Source organism: Trichomycterus rosablanca, chromosome 4 (assembly GCF_030014385.1).
Source record: "Trichomycterus rosablanca isolate fTriRos1 chromosome 4, fTriRos1.hap1, whole genome shotgun sequence".
Lineage (NCBI taxonomy): Eukaryota > Metazoa > Chordata > Actinopteri > Siluriformes > Trichomycteridae > Trichomycterus > Trichomycterus rosablanca.
In genome coordinates this window covers 22,269,198-22,289,681 of record NC_085991.1, presented here as the reverse complement: position 1 = coordinate 22,289,681, position 20,484 = coordinate 22,269,198, and the positions used below count along the sequence as shown (strand labels likewise).

General features: G+C 39.1%; 1 protein-coding gene across 1 annotated transcript; it reads right to left on the bottom strand.

Moving 5' to 3' along the window:
• Positions 1-23: 23 nt before the first annotated feature.
• dph2 (diphthamide biosynthesis 2) lies at positions 24-20,410 on the bottom strand. The gene is made up of 7 exons (XM_062993993.1): positions 20,335-20,410; positions 15,042-15,226; positions 10,638-10,750; positions 10,294-10,514; positions 8,461-9,138; positions 497-688; positions 24-342 (listed from the first exon to the last, which is right to left on the bottom strand). Exons 2-7 carry the CDS (start codon positions 15,192-15,194, stop codon positions 206-208), a joined length of 1,494 nt encoding a protein of 497 aa, XP_062850063.1. The 5' UTR covers positions 15,195-15,226; positions 20,335-20,410; the 3' UTR covers positions 24-205.
• Positions 20,411-20,484: the final 74 nt, after the last annotated feature.

Below are 20,484 nucleotides of genomic sequence, written 5' to 3'. Positions count from 1 at the left end.
ACAGAGAAATTCTGAGAGTCACATTACTTTAGACAGGGCATGTATTAAACTGTTAGGTCCAGTCCCATTGCACTATGATACTCTTACACTGGTATACATAGCATGTACATAGATTATGATGGAGATGCCGCTGCTCATGTATCTTTCTCATTTCCTTTTATACTGCAGACTGAGCATCTTGCACACTTAGGCTGTATGGTCAGGTTCAGCAATCTTTGCTGTCTGTACCCTCCTCTTCATAGGCAATTGCAATACCCCGTCTTCCTTCCACAGCTTTCACTACTGGCGTTTCACCCAGCTTGGGTTCCAAACCCTGCCAACTACGGCCTGCAAGAAACGAAGCTGCCAACAAAAAGCACAAAAAAACATTTTTCTTTACATAAGCAAAAAACAGTGAGAGATTTTGGAAAGCACTGCATTTAAAATTCACTTTCTGTTCTAAAAGGACCATTAAGAGCCCAGGTGTGAACTTCATCTGGTCCCATAAGCTTATTACCTGCAGTGTTAGTGTTGGCCAGAGTTAGAGTCTGATTCCTGGTGACAAGAGAAGAAGTTGAGGAACCATCTGCTTGCTCAGAGAAGGAACGCAAACAGGAAGTACGCAGGGCTCCGGTAATCAGTGACACATCTGTTAGATCATCATTATTGGTCTGATTGGACTCGGGAAAGTCCACATGATTGCGTCCTCCTGTTAAAAATAATTACACTTAGTCACCTACTTACTAGAGTGAATGAGTGTAGTTTCAATACAAAAAATCACTCAATTTCTCCTTTGTTGTTCATGACCTGAGAAGTAGGTGGTTAGTTCTCCTTATTCAAAGGGTCATGATTCATACTTTGTACTATTAAAGTTCTTTTTAAAAACAAAAAGTGGTCATTCTCGTGGTGGGTCTAGGACAGTGGAGGGCAAACTACGGCCCGCGGGCCACATACGGTTAAGGCTGTTTAATCCGGCCCGCTGAGTATTTACAAAATTGTCCTAAAATCGCATTAATTTCACCTTTTTCCTGCAATACCCTGCGTTTCAATTGATTCCACTAGCGATCTTTGTTAAAGCCGAGTCTATCCGGTCTACACACAGATATTCATTCGTCACATTTGCCATCGCACTGAGCCCTACTACCCCCCCTGGAGTCGCCTATCACGCCAACGTGATTTAACCACTAGGTTGGTTTAAAATGTCACACATAAACTGTTAACTTATGTCGAAAGTGCTGCTTTTTTTTTTTATTTATTATTTTTTTTTTACCCCTTTTTCTCCCCCTTTAGCGCATCCAATTGTTCAATTAGCATCGTGCTTCCTCTCTGTCTATGCCGAACCCTGCCCTGACGGAGGTGATTGAAGCTAACCCGTACCCCCTCCGAAACACGAGCAGCAGCCAGATGCATCTTTGCCACTCACACATTGACGAGTTTGGCGCCACCTAGCGTTGCATGCGGAGAGACACACCCTAAGGGCACCCTCTCCCATCTCTGTGTAAGCGCCTCCAATCAGCCGGCAGAGAACGCAATCGCATTCTGACAGAGAGAGACCCACATCCGGTTCTTTGTCCCACCCCCCACATATGAGCAACCGGCCAATCGTTGCTCATATAGCCACTCAGCTTCGAACCGGTAAAGCAAGGCTGGATTCGATACCACGCTTCTCAGAATCCAGCCCTGGTTGCAGCGCGTTTCTTTTTGAAAGTGCTGCTTTAAACGCTAAATTGGTTTTGTTTAGACGGCTATACACCAAGAAGAAAAAAAAAAAAAAAAAGAATAAAAAATACATTTAAAAAAAAATCACATTGATACGTGTAAACATGCACATAATGGGACGGGTCTGGCGTTTCATTTATATTCAAAAATGTATCCTTTAATCACGAAAATAAAGGTACACTGTCAAAAAAGGGTGACCAACAACACTGTTCCCACTGAAAGTGAATAAGGTAGTTGGGCAATCTTCTTAGATTTTACATGAGTTTCACATGTAATTTATATTAGTTCCAAACCCCCACCCCCGCACCCACCCGGCCCGTCTGTCAATTTTTAAAACCCAGTGTGGTCCTTGAGCCAAAATTTTTGCCCACCCCTGGTTTAGGACCTTAATAAATGTATAAAAAGCAGAAACACCAGGGTGTTCTAAACCTCTCTCAGTAGAGCTCATACAAAAGATTACTTTATACATGAACACAATGACATGAAGTCTTATGTAACAGTTTGCCCATTGTTATCATTAATTAAATTTCATGATTTGTTTTTTCTGTGAGAATAACCTAGAGCGGGGGAAATAAGTATTGAATGCATCAACATTTTTCTCAGTAAATATATTTCTGATGGGGCTATTGACATGAAATTTACAAATTAAGTTGTGTAATGTGTAATAAAGTGGACTGACACAGGGAAAAAGTATTGAACACGTGAAGAAAAGGAGGTGCAAAACACCAGCTGAAATCTGTCCGTATTAGGAAGCAATCCTGCTCCTGTCAGTGCAAATTAATATCAGCTGGTTTAGTCCTAATTGATGGCCTATAAAAAGGTTTTTTATTACCAAAGTGTCACACAAGAAGCATTTCGTGATGGGTAAAAGCAAAGAGCTCTCTTAAGACCTTCGCAACCTTATTGTTGCAAAACATACTGATGGTATTGGTTACAGACGTATTTCTAAACTTCTGAATGTTCCAGTGAGCACCGTTGGGGCCATTATTTAGAAGTGGAAAGAACATTATTTCACCATAAACCGGCCACAACCAGGTGCTTCTCGCAAGAGTTCTGACAGAGGAGTCAAAAGAATTATCAGAAGAGTAGTCCAAGAGCCAAGGACCACTCGCAGAGAGCTTCAGAAAGACCTGGAATTAGCAGGTACAGTTGTTTCAAAGAAAACAATAAGTAATGCACTCGACTGCCATAGCCTCTATGCAAGCTCACCGTGCAAGACTCCAATGGTGAAGAAAAAGCACGTTAAAGAATGTTGATGCGTTCAATACTTATTTTCCCCTCTGTAACATATCCTTTGCAAGAAACACTTCTACATATTTTATTGCATAATTTGTTTAAATTAGTATTGGTCATTAAAATCTAAAATGTGGGACACGCAAAAGTTATGACACATTTTATTTAAAGTTTATTTTCAAAATTTGATCAATTCAGCAAATAAAACCTAAAATACATATTTAGAGAAAGTGCTATGAACAAAACCATTTTTTTGCATAAGAAGTGGACTGAATAATTTATTTAACAAACCATTTTGTCCTCTGCTTAACTGCTCAAGAGCTTGTTGATTTCTGAATTCATGTAATCTACACCAACCAGATATAACATTATGACCACTGACGTGAAGTGAATAACACTGATTATCTCTTCATCACGGCACCTGTTAGTGGGTGGGATATATTAGGCAGCAAGTAAAATTTTAACCTCAAAGTTGATGTCTTAGAAGCAGGAAAAATTGGCAAGCGCAAGGATTTAAGTGAGTCTGACGTTAATGGTGATGGTTGATGGTTCCTCAGAAGTTAATGCTGGTTCTGATAGAAAGGTGTCAGAATACACAGTGCATCGCAGTTTGTTGCATATGGGGCTGCATAGCCGCAGACCAGTCAGGGTGCCCATGTTGACCCCTGTCCACCGCTGAAAGCGCCAAAAATGGGCACATGAGCATCGGAACTGGTCCACGGAGCAATGGAAGAAGGTGGCCTGGCCTGATGAATCATGTTTTCTTTTATATCACGTGGATGGCCGGGTGCATGTTCGATGCTTACTTGGGGAACACATGGCACCAGGATGCACTATGGGAAGAAGGCAAGCCGACGGAGGCAGAGTGATGCTCCTCTTCCAGTCCTGCTTCTCTTATTATAGAATATGTTTAGCATACAGACCCATGTGTATTATATATCTTTTCTTTTATGACCTATCTATTAACATCTCTTAGCATACCCACTCAAAACAACCCATATTTTTCCAATGTTTACTTCTGTTGTGTTGTAGTATACATATGTTTATAGTTTTTCTACTCTTTTGCAATATTAAATAAATCATCTGTAGTTTACTTTGATTTGTTTCTGTGTTTTATTCCTAAGTTCTTATCTAATCTACAATGACCTCCTTTAGTTTCATCCATATTTCCTCTGGTTCCCTATTATGTGTCCAGCATTCAAAATTAGTGTCTGAAGTTTTCTTTTAAAGCAGCTGGTATTTCTGTCTCCCAACAAAAATGTGGCACATTATAAAGCACAATATACATACATCAACTGAGATCACTACCTGTCCAAAATAATCATAGAACATTGTTAAACAAAAAGGTGATGTACCAGTGGTAAACATACTGCAGTGATCAAGTTTAGAATGAAAATTTCTATTCAAAAAAGTAGATTAGTTAAAACAGTTACTATTAAATAATATAGGTGAAATATGATTTTCAAATCATTGCTGTCTGTTTTATTTACAAAATTACATTTTATTTCTTGGTGCAAACAGTGTATTCTGTTTAATTTTGGTAAACTCCATCTGCTGTCCAGGTTACAAACTTGTTTTGATTTGTTGTTCTGGCTGCTTGAAAAACATATCAGTAATTACAGTCCTTGTACTTGTGGGAGTTGAAAAGTCATTATCATGCTTCATTTCTGCATTTATTTACCTCCTTCTTGTTTCTAAGCTTGGCATTCTAGTCTTCTATTACCAGCAGCATATATTGTTTGCAGTTTAATTTAAGGCTAAACTTGATTATAAAACATTTTGACCTCATTTCTTGCACGTCATACTTTGTACTATTCTGACAGTAATTTAGTTTGTAGCAACTTTTAATATTTTCAGGCTTGTTAACCTCAGCAACTAGCCATTTAAACATGTTAAAAGGTGCAGAAGCACACAAGCTGTAGTTGTTGTGGTTTCAGAAAGCAACCGTAATGTTTTACTTACTGTGCACTGTTACTTATTGTGCACTTTGTGTTGTGGATTTGATTTGGATAGATATAATTGCTATTTTAGCCATTATCTACACTTAATTACACATAATGACAAAGAGAAGACAGTTTTATAAATGTATAAAAAAAATCAAAATTGAAATCGCTTATTCACAAAATATTTCAGACCCTTTGCTGTGGAACTCCAAACTGTGGAGATGTGTCTCAACTTATTGAGAAGAGTCTAGAACTCAACTGGAGTGTAAAAAGGTCCATAAGGGCCCACAATTTACACTGCATTATTAGGACAAAATCCAAGCAATTAAGTCCAAGAAATTGACTGTCACTTCTTTAAAACTGTGGCAAGACATAGAACTGGGCATGTAAATAAAACAATATCTATGCCTTTGGGCGTCTATCATTATAAAATGGAAGAAGCTTTGTACAACATTTCCTTCAGAAAGTTGGTGACCTGATCTAATTGGGCATCTGCACAAGAATGACCTAGGTCAGGGACATAAGAAAAAACACACCAGTCACACTAAAAGAGCTTCAGAAATCCTGTGCATAGATGGGAGAACCAGTTGAGCAGGCAACCATCTCTGTAGCACCACAGTTCATTATGGCAGTGGCAAGACAGAAGCCACTGTTGAGTAAAGAGCACATGACAGCCTGATTGGAGTTTGTTAAACAACATGTGAAAAAGTCTGGCAACATGAGAAAAAAGATTTTCCGGTCTGATGAAATGGTAATTTATTTATTTATTTTATTTATTGATTTTTGGGCATTCAATTGCCCGATTGCGTCATGCTTCCTCTCCACTAATGCCGACCCCCGCTCTGATTTTTGAGGAGAAAGAAGCTAACCCACGCCCCCTCCGAAGCATGGAGAGCAGCCGTATGCATTTTGTCACCCAGACTAGGCGAGTGCATATATGCAAATCAGCCTTGTGTACGGAGAGACACACCCTGATCAACGCACTCTTTCTCCACCTCTGTGCAGGCGCCATCAATCAGCCAGCAGTAGTGCATCAGTTACGAGGAGTCCCTATCCGGCTTAATACCACACCCCTATATGAACAACAGGCCAATCTTTGTTCATGTGGCCGCTCAGTCCAGCCGGATGGCAGAGCTGAGATTCGATACGATATATTCGAGATCCCAGCTCTGGTGCGCTAACGTGTGTTTTTGCCGCTGCGCCACCTGAGCAGCCTATGAAATGGTAATTGAACCTTTTGTTCAGAACAGCCAAAAACCGGCACGTGCAGATGTATTTCAGAAAAATTGCAGCTGAATTGCTGCAAAGAATTAAATAAAGGGTCAGAGAACTTTTGTGAATAAGAAAATGTTTGCACTTTGTCTTACGGGTCATTCATTGTACATTAATCAATAAAATGACAATTATATGAATGAATAAATGCTTTTATTGCATTATATTTAAAATAAAATTATATTTGAATCTTTTATAAAAAAGATTAGGAGCAGAGCCATTGACCTTTCATTACTGCAATGGCATACACATGTCTTATTAACGGATAAAAACTGGTTTAACTGTATAAGCATTGGTAACAATACAAGAACACTGTTTTCAGGTTGAGCCTGGGTACATGGATTAGACAAAACACTTTAGACTTTCTGTCTATCACAGCTCTTGTAAACCATTCTAACTCGATAAGTTCCTTCAGTGCATTTTTATGAATGGCTTAGTAATGAGCGAATTATGCAGAAGAATTGAGACATCAGTGGACTTCCCCTTTAAAAACTAGTTTAACGGTTTAACTGCATTAGCAGAAAGACAGTAAATTATTTGCAGGAAATCACAGGCTTTACTTTTCATGCTCTCATGAATGGTTCGTGTACACACAGGACCAGCTATACCTGTTTACAATAAGGCAAGAAGCAGAACGTGACCTTTGAAGTACACTTCATTAGAATCACACCCTCAAAACTGAAAGATAAGTCCATGTGCTGTCCTTCATTTGTTTTAGACATAGCATGCTCCTTAGATAAATTATGCTGTTAATAGGGCTGGCTCAATACCACTTTTTTATGTCCGATACCGATACCGCAAATTGAGTATCTGTCGATACCGATACCAATCCGATACCGTCATTTCTCCTCTCAAACAACTAAGCAGTAATAATACATGTCTCAATGCACCATGGTTAAACTAGCTATCTAAATAACAATGCTCACACTGTGAAACAAATATTCTAAAGGAATAAATACAGAACCTACAACATCACACTTATGCAAAACTGCTGTTTTTATTTTAACTTTTACACACAGAACATTTAGCATCATTTTTGGCTTGTTTAACAAAAGTGTCTACAATTGGAAGATGTGGATGTCAATCAAACGCGATGGACTAATTAGAATTGACGCAGAGTTGAGTTTTTTCCGTTAAAGTTCTGTCACGTTTTTAGATGATTAAAAACCAAAGTGCGCTTATTATTAAACCCTGCTGGATTTTGAAAAGGAAAATGGGAAACAGTGTAGTTTGTTTTATTTCATAACACTAATGGATTAATAGTTGACGATGTGAGAGATCTCCAAGCCGAGACAAGACCGATTTATCCAAGTCCGATTTATCATTTATAAAGCGATTTATACAGCGACTTTTATTGTGTTTAAACAAGTGTTTTAAATGTGGCAGTAGTAGATGATTTTTTAAAATGCTAGTAGATCAGTGTGTTTTAATTTCTGAACGGCTGTTGCGGATGAGTTGTAGATCAGTGGCACATGTTAATGATGTCATCAAGTGTGAGTGGCAATAAACGACACTAGTCGTGTAATGTGAATTACATATATATTGTCTGGCCGTTTAAGAATGTTAAGTGTACAATGCTAGGGTATAGGGAGCGAGTGTGTAGGGAAGAGATTAGAAAATTATAGTCTCCGGCTGTGCCTTGTTATAAGTGTTATTTACATTAAGTAACAGTATCGGATCGGATTACACGTTTTTTTCCTTCCGATATCCGATCCAGTGATTTGGGCCAATATCTGACCGATACCGATACAGAGTATCGGATCAGTGCCAGCCCTAGCTGTTAATGAAATTCATTTCACAACAAGCAAAACACTAATCCCTGTACATACTGTGATGTGATGAGCACATGATTTAAGCACCTTTTACTTTGATTATTTATTTAATTTAACAACAAAGACCTAAACACGAACACACAATATAGAGTAATTCAGGGTAGCCAATTCACCTAACACATTTTACTGCAAATGTAAAGAAACCCACCAGAGGAACCAAATAAGTAAAACATGTTTACATGATAAAACACAATGGCTGGAAATATGTAATCACGTTGATTTTATGTTAAAAAATGCCTAGGAAGTTTAAATGATTCTATTTTTCCTGCCAGTCACTTTGCAGAAATTTTCTCAAGGTCTCTTAACTACACCCTATCAACTGCAAGAAGGTTCAATAATGTCGAATGTGGGAAGACTAAATTGTAAAGCTGCTTCTTTCACATTTACAAAAGAAAGTGTTATATACGACGATGCAATTAATGAACATAATTACATTACTGTACCTGATTAAAAAAGGAAATATCTAATAGAAAAGTACATACCAGGCAGGAGGTCTCTGAAATCTGTGACGTATTCTCCAGTCCACTTGCGATGCTTGTTGCAGGCCAGCTCCATCTCAAACGGCGTCACCACTGGCCTGTAGAACTCGCTACAATCCAGCAGTGAGTTCTCTGGACAAGCAACTAACACATACACATCAATTTCCAAGAAGTTGGCCAGCTTTGGTACGTTGATCTTGCCCATTGCAAACATATAGCTCTTCTTGCCAGCTTTGCGAATACAATCTTTCAGCTGTTCGATGATGGTCAGGTAGTTGGCAACACCTAGCGTACCCACTAAGATACCCACCACACTGGCATCCTTTGCCCGCTCAATGGCGTAGTAGCGTTTCATCAGCGCTTTGTTGATGTTGACTGATTCGACTCTGCCTGTTGATGTGGCAGGGTCAAAAGAACTGAAGGTACAATGGTTCCAAGTCATCATGAAGTTTGTAAGGGTGAGACCCTCTCGGCCAATATAAAACATTGCGTAATTTTCTATGCTTTCTCCTTCTTTCAAACAAAACTGCCGGCCACATTTATAAACAAGCCTGTCTTCTGCACAGTCCAAGTCAGAATTACCTCCAAAAGGTCCATAGACCTGACCGTGAGAATGATCTGCTCTCAGGAGAGAGAACACAACGTTGGGGTAAGTGTCACCCAAAAGCTCCTTGAAGTCATCTAATGAGGAAAAAACATAAATAAGGTTTTAAACATGTTACAGACAATTAACCTGATTTTAAATGGTCATTAAATAATGTTTCAGTTAAAAACAGGACAATTTGTGGCTGATTTAAGATAATGCACTAATGAATTATTACGTTCCCCACAATATATTATTACTTAGTTTCCCAGACTGCCTTGCACTGTTTTGTTGACACTACATAAAATGCATAAACCCATTAAGTTTGGTTTAAAAAGGTAGCAACAGAATTAAGTGGGGCCCGATCCAGAAAGAGGCCGTTACTCCGCCTCTGTGGTTGCTCACCTGTCCAGGGCGGCTCCCTTTTGACGCTCTAAACAGACTGCAACTCTAGCTACTTTCCCAGATAGAAATAAAAGTGTGTTGGCCTCATACACCAGCAGAAAACCAGACTGGACCAAGCCTGGCATCATAGTTTCAATAAAAAAGCAGATTGCCAACAGAGGAGCTGGCAAATATGTGAGAAAGAAACTGTAATAAAGGGAAACACTTCCACCTGGAGCGAATTAATGCTCAACGTCAACCATCAACCGAATCATCTGCACCTTCATGCCCCCTGTGCCGACCAAATTTAGACCTCTATGGCAGGTGGGCTTGTTACAATAATCACAGTTATCACAAAAAATTACATCTTAATGAAATCTAATTTATTAAAAGTGACAGCTCAATAGAATCTCATTTATTTGTATTGTCTGTAACAGACAGTATAGAAACAATAAAACTTTTTTAAACTAGCAAAATACATTTTAGGCCCAGAAATCTTATTCACATAAGTTTGGCTTTATTCAGAATCTAAAAGGAAAATGTTTTCAGATGTTATGCATTCATGCTGTCCTGGAAAATTTAGACATGCCTGCCTAAATAGCAGCAAGGTGTCACATCAGGTATTGTGGGTGCTACACGGCAACAGGATGGCCTGCATGGCTTTCCTTCAGGTAATCTGGTTTCTTCCTTCATGATCACTGCTTTAAATTGTCCCTAGATTAAAGTGAATGATGTGTAAGTGCATGGTAACAGAATAGTGCCTGAATACGATGTATATTCCTGCCTTGAAAGAAGGCTGTGTTTGAGTAAAGCAGTCATTAAAAATCAATTAATAAAAGATAAAAGCTGGAATGATGCTGTTAGACTACCTATGGCATGCCAGTAGGTGACATCATACAATATGACCACATGGCTCTCTTGGTCTGGGTAGAGCTCTCTGAACGCTGAAGCACACTTCTGCACATCGATAGTTCGCTTCCCGAACACGTACATGAGGGGTAACCGTCTGGATGGACTGAGACATGAGCGGCCATAGTGCACGATGCAGTCAGCTCCAACATGTTCAGCAGCCACTTCATCTACACAACAACTGAGAGGAGAAAACACTCTTTACAAGCCATTTGTTTTAATTTATGACAACTATAATGATGTTACAACACTGTATACTGTATACAGTTAAACACAGAAGCAAAAAATCAGCACCAGTACTTACCTGCCATATGAGGTGTCACCTAAAATATAAGTTTTTACTTGGGTTTCCTTCTCTATTGTTGCAGAGACTGCAACTGAATCTGCCAGAAGTTCATCAGGAAACTGCAAAGCTACCTGTGGTCCAAAGAGACAATGATGCTTTAAATATACATTAAGGTACTGCTAAGAATTAATTCATGGTCAAAGGTTTGTTGACATCTAACAATTACAACATTGGCCCTTCCTTTGCAACTTCGACAAACTGTACACTTCTGGGAAGGCCTTTTAGTTGACTTAAAAAACGTAATAACAGAAATTCCTATGTATTGAGCCACGACAGCTTTAGTAAAAACAGGAACTGATGTTGGCCAATAACACCAAACAATATGAAATGTGTTGAATGGGGTTGAGACCAGTCTACACCAAATGCCAGTTCCAGAACTTTTGTTTAGGTGAGTAAATTTCTTAAGAATGTCAATAATTTGTCAAAAAGTGTGCACCAGAGCCAAATGACAGTGTGTTTTACATCACTTGTTGAATCTTACACTGAGCAAAGAATATCCATTACATGATGCTGCCAACTAACAATTAAAGTTACTTCAAATGGCAGTTTGTGCTGCAACCAAGTGGCTGGTGGATGAAGCTGGCTAGCCCTTTTGAGCAAATTTTACGATTCTGTGTGACACAAGCATGTTTATAATAAATTCCCAATTTCTTAATTAGCCGTTTTCTCGGTGCTTGGTTAGTTACAGTACTTTATTTAAATTTTTTTTATTATTATTTATGCATCTTCTCCCCTTTTTCTCCATTTTTAGCGCGTCAAATTGCCAAATTGCATCATGCTTCCTCTCCACCAATGCCGATCCCTGCTCTGATTAAGAAGAACAAAGCTAACCCATGCCCCCTCCGACACGTGGGCAGCATGCCATATGCATCTTATCACCTACACCAGTGGTGTCCAAACTTTTTTCTAGGAGGGCCAGATTTGATAATGTGAAAGTGCCCGAGGGCCAACAGTCCCTGATGACATTATTTTAAACAATAAAATATGCAGGCTGCTCAGGTGGCACAGCGGTAAAGTACGCTAGCTCACCAGAGTTGGGGTTTTGAATACATCATATCGAATCTCAGCTCTGCCTATCCGACTAGGCTGGGCGACTGTATGAACAATGATTGGCTGTTGTTCAGGGTTAGAGGGCAAGAAAGTCGGATCATAGGTCCTCATAACTGGTGCGACTGCGGCCCCTGCTAGCTGACTGATGGCGCCTGCACAGTGCTGAGGAATAATGCTGATGGGGGTGTGGCCCTCCATACACAGTGCCCGTCAAGTGTATGAACTCGACCCGTGCAGGTGAAAAATGCACTATCTGTACTGACTGTGCATACCGGAGGGGGGCGCAAATCAGTTGAGAGGCATCCTCAGTCAGCGGTGAAGGGTCAAATCAGTATAGTGGACGCAATCAGGGTAACTGGACACGATTAGGCTGGGGGATAAAAACGGGGGGGAAAAAAGAGGGGAAAAAATATAAATAAAAAAAACAATAAAATATGCATAGGGTTGGGCGATATTGCCGATTTTCATACCGTCTTCAAAAAATACCGCGGTATATGGTATTACCGCGCAGGGGGAGTGTCTGTCTGCTAGTGATGGGTCGTTTGCAAACGATCCGATTCTATTGAACGGCTCTTTGAAATGAACTAAAGGAACCCAAGTCGCGCCTCTGGGAGCTGTTATATAGGGTGTGTTCGAAAAGCTATATATTTTTATTTTATAATGAGCGACACACACACACACACACACACACACACAGATAAAGAGAGCGCTAGTAGTATTATGACAAATAATTGAGAAAAAATTCGTTTAATGATGTTAAATCTGATTGGTTCATGGCGTGTATGTTTTAAAGCAGAAACAAACACAGGCACAAACACATCTCTGCACAAGAGAGGATTTTTATGAAACTTAATGCAATGCAACCAGTCTGTCTCTTTCCTGTAGTTTCCTTTTAAAATAAATCTTTTTTCTCATTGAAGTGTTGTTTGAATTATGCCTACATTTAAGGCAAGGTAGCAAAATGTTCATGATCGTTCATCATTGATATTAATATCGGGGCTGTCTTATACTAAGCTAACAGTTAGCATTTTGCCATTCAAACCGATGGGATAGCACAGTGCGCAAGCATGTCAACTCACAAGCTCGATTTTGCAAATAAAAACACATGTGCATGTTTATACAAGTTCAATAATCATTTATTTACGTTTGAAAATAATTCAGTTTCTCCGCACCGTCAGCCATGTTTTAAGCCAAGGACACTTCCGATGCTCACTCGTTCTTGAAATGTTAAGATACCGAACTACAGCTTATTAAGGCATCTAAGAACAGCCTCCTTCTCGGGAGCGCGCATAGGATGACGTAAAACGCGTCTATGTAGAGCGCGCACTAGTTTTTGTGTTATCGCCTCAGTGAGCACCTCCACAACCAATCAGTGAGCTCCAACCGCCTACCCCTCCCACCCCTCCCTTACTGTGGATGCGCGCATGTCCTAAAGTCTCCGTTTTTAAGGTAAACCTGAAGCAGAAATTTGGCGCTTCACATTTTTAAAAAATACCGTCACCATTTTTAAATACCGTCACCATTTTTAAATACCGCGGTATACCGTAATACCGTCATACCGCCCAACCCTAAATATGCATATAATATGCTGTTATTTAATCATTTTATTTTCACACAGCGAACAACAACCAAATGTAAGCATTCAGGTGCCAAACATGGTTTGGGTTTAAACTATAACAATGCATGGCTACCTTTGAAGTATTTCCTGGCATAAATAACCAGAAGACAAAACAGAAGAAGACGTTCATCCTTGACATTTTGACATCCTTGACATTTTTAGATCTATTAATCCTTGACATTTTGCTTAAGTTATCTGGCTAACTCAGAAATCATGCTATTCAAAATATTTTGATCTAATATTGTGCATCAATAACACTTCAAAACACAAATAGATCTATTAAGAAAACCTTAAATACTGTAATGTGCAGAAACATGACTGGGAAATACTGTTCTAAATTACCATTTAAACACCTATAAATACCTGAAACAGTCAAGTTACCAGACATTATCTTTACTTTGTAAAGTTATTTACTGCTATAAAAAGTTCAATTGTGTTAATAAATACAGTCCGTGTAAATGCTTAGTCCATATAAATATCAGATACAAATGTGTTTTTAAAAAACTACAAACATCACAAATATAAATCATTTTTACAACCATGTGATTGAATAACCTGAATAAACTGCAGAGATGAAACATCACGCAGCAAACGAGTTTCGCTTCTTTCTTAAACAGTACCGGAGGGGAAGGAGGCGGAGATAAGCGGTCTAGCAGCCAATGGAAATACTCGTTAAAGAGATTGCGTGATTTCATTCATCTTTTAATTAATCATTTTGATATTCGCTGCTATGGACAGACAGAGATTTATACCCACAATCAACACGTGTAAAAAAGTGAAAACCGCTAAAAGTGTTTTTAATCAGACAGCGACGATAATTTTTTTTTTTCTGTTTGACTGTGCTGGCGGGTCATATAAAATCCGATCGGGCCGGACTTTGGACATGCCTGACCTACACCATTACTACGCCATCAATCAGCCAGCAGAGATCCTAATTGCATTAGTTATGAAAGAGAGACCCTATCCGGCTTAATCCCGCCCATATCTGAACAACAGGCCAATCGTTGTTCATGTGGCTGCTCAGCCTAGCCAGCAGGCAGAGCTGACTTTTGATACGATGTATTCGAGATCCCAGCTCTGGTTCCAGCGTGTGTTTTTACCCCTGCACCACCTGAGCGGCTTTATTTATTTTATTTTTACCAGTTTCCCTGGTATCACTGCGTGCAATGCAGGAGCACACCTCAGAAAAGACAGCAATCCAAACAATGGCCAATCACGTATGTATGTAAATGCCCGACCAGCTGATAGTACTACTGGGGGTTTAAACCCTGAATACCAACGGTACTGGGTTAGCACAATGTGAACCAAATGTGAACCAAACTTGCCCTCACTACACCATCAAGCCCTTCATATAATATCTTTATGAGTGCAACCAAGTAATGCCTTATTCCATGTTTCAGTACTGTACAGTCCTGTTTTGTGAGCTTCTTTTTATTCCTAGATTTCCAATTTGTAATTACATTTGAACAGTGCATGGCAGAAACATATTAAAAAACTGTTTTTGCAGAATTATAAAAACATTTGAACAGTGCATGGCAGAAACATATTAAAAAACTGTTTTTGCAGAATTATAAAATGAAAAGCAAAAAACAATGCAATTCTATGCTTTCTAAAAGCCTGGGATTGAACACTGAGTTGTTGACATTTTAATATAGAAAGCTTTATAAAAAGTGTTTATGAAACTGTAGCTTTACCTTCTTAAAATCATTACTCCAGATAAAATGACAAGTCTCACTGATCTGATAAATCTTCGCTAGTTCTTCTGCACAGCAGCCTGAATCGGTGCTGCTGACATCCACCGAGCGCTGCAGCACGGTCTCACTGTTACTGCTGAATGCTTCTGTCATGTTCCTGTAAAGGCTGGAACTACATTAAGCACCTAGAGGATTCAACACAAAAATTAGAATGCAATGTCAGAAACTGTGTAGCCTTTAAAAGGGTTCATTAATACTATCCATAACATATACAGTAATGTGAAAAAGTTAGGACACCCCATGAAAACCTTTGTCTTTTTAAACATACAAACATTTGAGCTTCATTTGAACAGTACTGAGAGATGGAGCTTATATAACAAAACAACAAAATGTTAAAAATGACTTTTAAACATAAGTTATAAAATGTAATGAACAAAAATGGAAATTTATTGTAAGGGAAAAGTTAGGACACCCTCACATTTATTACTACTTAAAATGTCTAAAATTATGATTAGACCATCGTTAGAGGACATTGGAGTTTTATTTAAACCTCAGACATTAGTTTGGTTTGCTCTTGATTGTTGAAGTGAGTGTTATCACCATGGTGAGATCTAAAGAGCTTTCTGAGGCCTTCAGAAAGAAGACTGTAGATGCATAAGAATCTGGGAAGGGATTTAAAATGATCTCAGAACAATTAGAAATCAGCCATTCCACTGTCTGGAAAATCATTTACAAGTGAAGAACATTTAAAACAACTGCCAACATGGCCAGGTCATGCCGTCCTAGCAAGTTCAGCCCAAGAGCAGACCGCAAGATGCGTAAAGAGGTCTAATCTAATCTAATCTAATAAATATGACCTAAAACATCATCAGATTTTCACACAAGTCCTAAAAGTTGATAAAGAGAACCCAGTTAAACAAATTAGACAAAAATATTATACTTGGTCATTTATTTATTGAGGAAAATGATCCAATATTACATATTTGTGAGTGGCAAAAGTATGTGAACCTCTAGGATTCGCAGTTAATTTGAAGGTAAAAATAGAGTCAGATGTTTTCAATCAGTGAGATGACAATCAGGTGTGAGTGGGCACCCTGTTTTATTTAAAGAACAGGGATCTATCAAAGTCTGCTCTTCACAACACATGTTTGTGGAAGTGCATCATGGCACGAACAAAGGAGATTTCTGAGGACCTCAGAAAAAGAGTTGTTGATGCTCATCAGGTTGGAAAAGGTTACAAAACCATCTCTAAAGAGTTTGGACTCCACCAATCCACAGTCAGACAGACTGTGTACAAATGGAGAAAATTCAAGACCATTGTTACCCTCCCCAGGAGTGGTCGACCAACAAAGATCACTCCAAGAGCAAGGCGTGTAATAGTCGGCAAGGTCACAAAAGACCCCCAGGGTAACTTCTAAGCAACTGAAGGCCTCTCTCACATTGGCTAATGTTAATGTTCATAAGTCCACCTTCAGGAGAACACTGAACAACAATGGTGTGCATGGCAGGGTTGCGAGGAGAAAGTCACTGCTCTCCAAAAAGAACATTGCTGCTCGTCTGCAGTTTGCTACAGATCACGTGGACAAGCCAGAAGGCTATTGGAAGAATGTTTTGTGGATGGATGAGACCAAAATAGAACTTTTTGGTTTAAATGAAAAGCGTTATGTTTGGAGAAAGGAAAACACTGCATTTCAGCATAAGAACCTTATCCCATCTGTGAAACATGGTGGTGGTAGTATCATGGTTTGGGCCTGTTTTGCGGCATCTGGGCCAGGACGGCTTGCCATCATTGATGGAACAATGAATTCTGAATTATATCAGAGAATTCTTAAGGAAAATGTCAGGACATCTGTCCATGAACTGAATCTCAAGAGAAGGTGGGTCATGCAGCAAGACAACGACCCTAAGCACACAAGTCGTTCTACAAAGAATGGTTAAAGAAGAATAAAATTAATGTTTTGGAATGGCCAAGTCAAAGTCCTGACCTTAATCCAATCGAAATGTTGTGGAAGGACCTGAAGCGAGCAGTTAATGTGAGGAAACCCACCAACATCCCAGAGTTGAAGCTGTTCTGTACGGAGAAATCACACCAGATACTGAAAGCAAAGGTTCACATACTTTTTGCCACTCACAAATATGTAATATAGGATCATTTTCCTCAATAAATAAATGACCAAGTATAATATTTTTGTCTCATTTGTTTAACTGGGTTCTCTTTATCTACTTTTAGGACTTGTGAAAATCTGATTATGTTTTAGGTCATATTTATGCAGAAATATAAAAAAATTCTAAAGGGTTCACAAACTTTCAAGCACCACTGTACAGGTAGCTCTTACCACAGTTGATGTCAAGGTATATACATCTACCATCAAAAAGAGTCTGCACACGTTTGATCTGCAAGGGAGATCTGCAAGGAGGAAACCCTTGCTGTCAAAAAAAAAAATCAGGGCAAGACTAAAGTTTACCAGAGAACACCCTAGACAAAGACCAGGAACAGTGTGCTTTGGACAGAATTATTTGGGCTAAGTAACAGAAGACATGTTTGGCGCAAACCAAACACAGCATTTGATCACAAGAACCTCAAACCAACTGTGCAGCATGGAGGTGGAAATGTCATGGTTTGGGGCTGCTTTGCAGCAGCAGGGCCTGGCAATCTCTACATTATAGAATCCATGATTAATTCTTCACTGTATCAGAGGGTGCTTGAGGAAAATGTAAGACCATCTGTCCAAATACTGAAGCTGAAACGCAGGTGGACCATGCAACATGCCAACAACCCACAACATTCCAGTAAATCCACCAAAGACTGGCTTAAAATAAAGAAATGGAGAGTTCTGGAATGGCCAAGTCAAAGCCCGGATCTTAATCCTATTGAGATGCTGTGGGGTGATTTCAAATGGGCTGTGCATGCAAGAAACCCCTCAAACCTCACACAGCTGAAGAAATTCTGCATGGAGTGGTAAAAACTTTCTCCCAGTCGATGTCAGAGACTGGTAGATGTTTATAGGAAACGTCTAATTAAGGTTATTTCAACCAAAGGGGGAAATACCAGCTATTAGGGCATAGGGTGTCCTAACATCACAATAAATTTCCATTTTTGTTCATTACATTTTACAACTTGTGTATAAAAGTATTTTTTTCAGTTTTATTTGTTTAATGATATAAGCTCAATCTCTCAGTACTGTTCAAATGAAGCTCAAATGTTCATATGTTTAAATATGTCAAAAAGACAAAGGTTCTCATAGCGTGTCCTAACTTTTTCACATGACTGTACAGTGCACATGCAAATGCTGCCACATCCTTTTACCAATAAGGCATCATCACTAATTGGCGTTTAAATTAACCAACAACCTAACAACATCATTGAGTTATATTAGCATTTAAGCAATGTGCTTTATCTAATAAAAACAGTGAAACTTACCAAATGTAATAGTGATGTATAACAATAAGAAACGTCATAGTAACAGCCAAATTTACATAGAATCTAAAGCTCTGCTCTAAAATCAAATCATGCATCAACTAATGGAAGTGCATTTAAGTGACCTTATTAAATTAACAGCATTAAGTGATCAATGACCAGATGTTTGTGTTTTGTTTTAGTATGAGTGTATCAGGTGCAGGAGTGTTGTTGGGATTTTTAAACACCTCAGTGCTAGGAGGAGAATACTGCTCCATCAAAAATACATATAGAAACATCTACAACAAGTGCTAACAGGGCATGTGTTCCTAATAAAAAGGAGTATGTTTAAACATTGCTGTACCTGATACCCTTATACCATAACAACACACACAACCGTGTTATTACAGTTTTAGTGTTGTTACAGCTCTGAATGACTCTGAGAATGGCCCACCACTCAAATGACATAAAGATCAGTGGTCATAGGTCTGTAGGTGCCACTAAAACAGAGACACCTTACACTGCAAAACCAATAAGGCAGCAAGCAAAAACCCCACAAGAACAGCTTCCACACACTCCCATGTTCCACACATTACTGCTAATGAGACACAAAGACTGTATGATTATAAATACAATGAATAAGTGGCAGATTAAGTGCTTATCGAATGTGTATGTGAATATATGAGACAGAACGAGCATGTGCAATAGGCTATAGGCTATTTAATTTAAAACCACCTCCTTGTTTCTACACTCACTGTCCATTTTATCAGCTCCACTTACCATATAGAAGCACTTTGAAGTTCTACTGACTGTAGTCCATCTGTTTCTCTACATACTTTTTTAGCCTGCTTTCACCCTGTTCTTCAATGGTCAGGACCCCCACAGGACCCCCACAGAGCAGGTATTATTTAGGTGGTGGATCATTCTCAGCACTGCAGTGACACTGACATGGTGGTGGTGTGTTAGTGTGTGTTGTGCTGGTATGATTGGATCAGACACAGCAGCGCTGCTGGAGTTTTTAAATACCGTGTCCAGTCGCTGTCCATTCTATTAGACACTCCTACCTGGTTGGTCCACCTTGTAGATGTAAAGTCAGAGATGATCGCTCATCTATTGCTGATGTTTGAGTTGGTCATCTTCTAGGCCTTCATCAGTGGTCACAGGACGCTTGCCCACAGGGCGCTATTGGCTGGATATTTTTGGTTGGTGGACTATTCTCAGTCCAGCAGTGACAGTGAGGTGTTTAAAAACTCCATCAGCGCTGCTGTGTCTTATCCACTCATACCAGCACAACACACACTAACACACCACCACCATGTCAGTGTCACTGCAGTGCTGAGAATGCCAAATAACACCTGCTCTGTGGTGGCCCTGTGGGGGTCCTGACCATTGAAGAACAGGGTGAAAGGGGGATAACAAAGCATGCAGAAAAATAGAAGGACTACAGTCAGTAATTGTAGAACTACAAAGTGCTTCTATATGGTAAGTGGAGATGATCAAATGGACAGTGAATGTAGAAACAAGGAGGTGGTTTAATGTTATGGCTGATCAGTGTATATATATGTATGTTTTACAATTGTATATCTTGTACAAACCAACAAGAAATGCAGTAGAATTGAGTTAATACAGAACAAAAGACATTGAGTCAATTATTAAGTCATAATTATTATTTTTTTTGCAGACTTACAAAATGCTTTTACGTGGTTTGTTCCATATTCTTTCTTCCCAAAGATTTTGCTAAATATTGTTTATTGCCCAAATATTGGCTAAAGTTTGACGTCACACCGCAGAGCACATTACTACCCATATACAAATGCATTGATCTACTGAGACACATTTAAAAATAAAATGTTCATTTACATGATTTGTTATATTTGTAAAGTTTGCTTTACGTACTAAAATAAAAGCCCGCAGTCCAGTCAAATAAACATCCACGTGAGGACATCAACTCTTCCTTACTGTAGTCTTCTTCAGCATATTACCCACAATGCTACAATGTAGTACTGCCCTCTACTGCGGTAAAGTTCATCATGGCAGGTTGAGGTC

Bases quoted from the DNA above. Each gene is read 5' to 3' on its own strand.
- dph2 (XM_062993993.1), bottom strand. From the start codon at position 15,194: ATGACAGAAGCATTCAGCAGTAACAGTGAGACCGTGCTGCAGCGCTCG. The intron at 10,751-15,041 runs GTAAAGCTACAG...TTTGGACCACAG, and splicing joins GGAGTAATGATTTTAAGAAG to GTAGCTTTGCAGTTTCCTGA. The intron at 9,139-10,293 runs GTAGTCTAACAG...TTTCCTCATTAG, and splicing joins CACCTACTGGCATGCCATAG to ATGACTTCAAGGAGCTTTTG.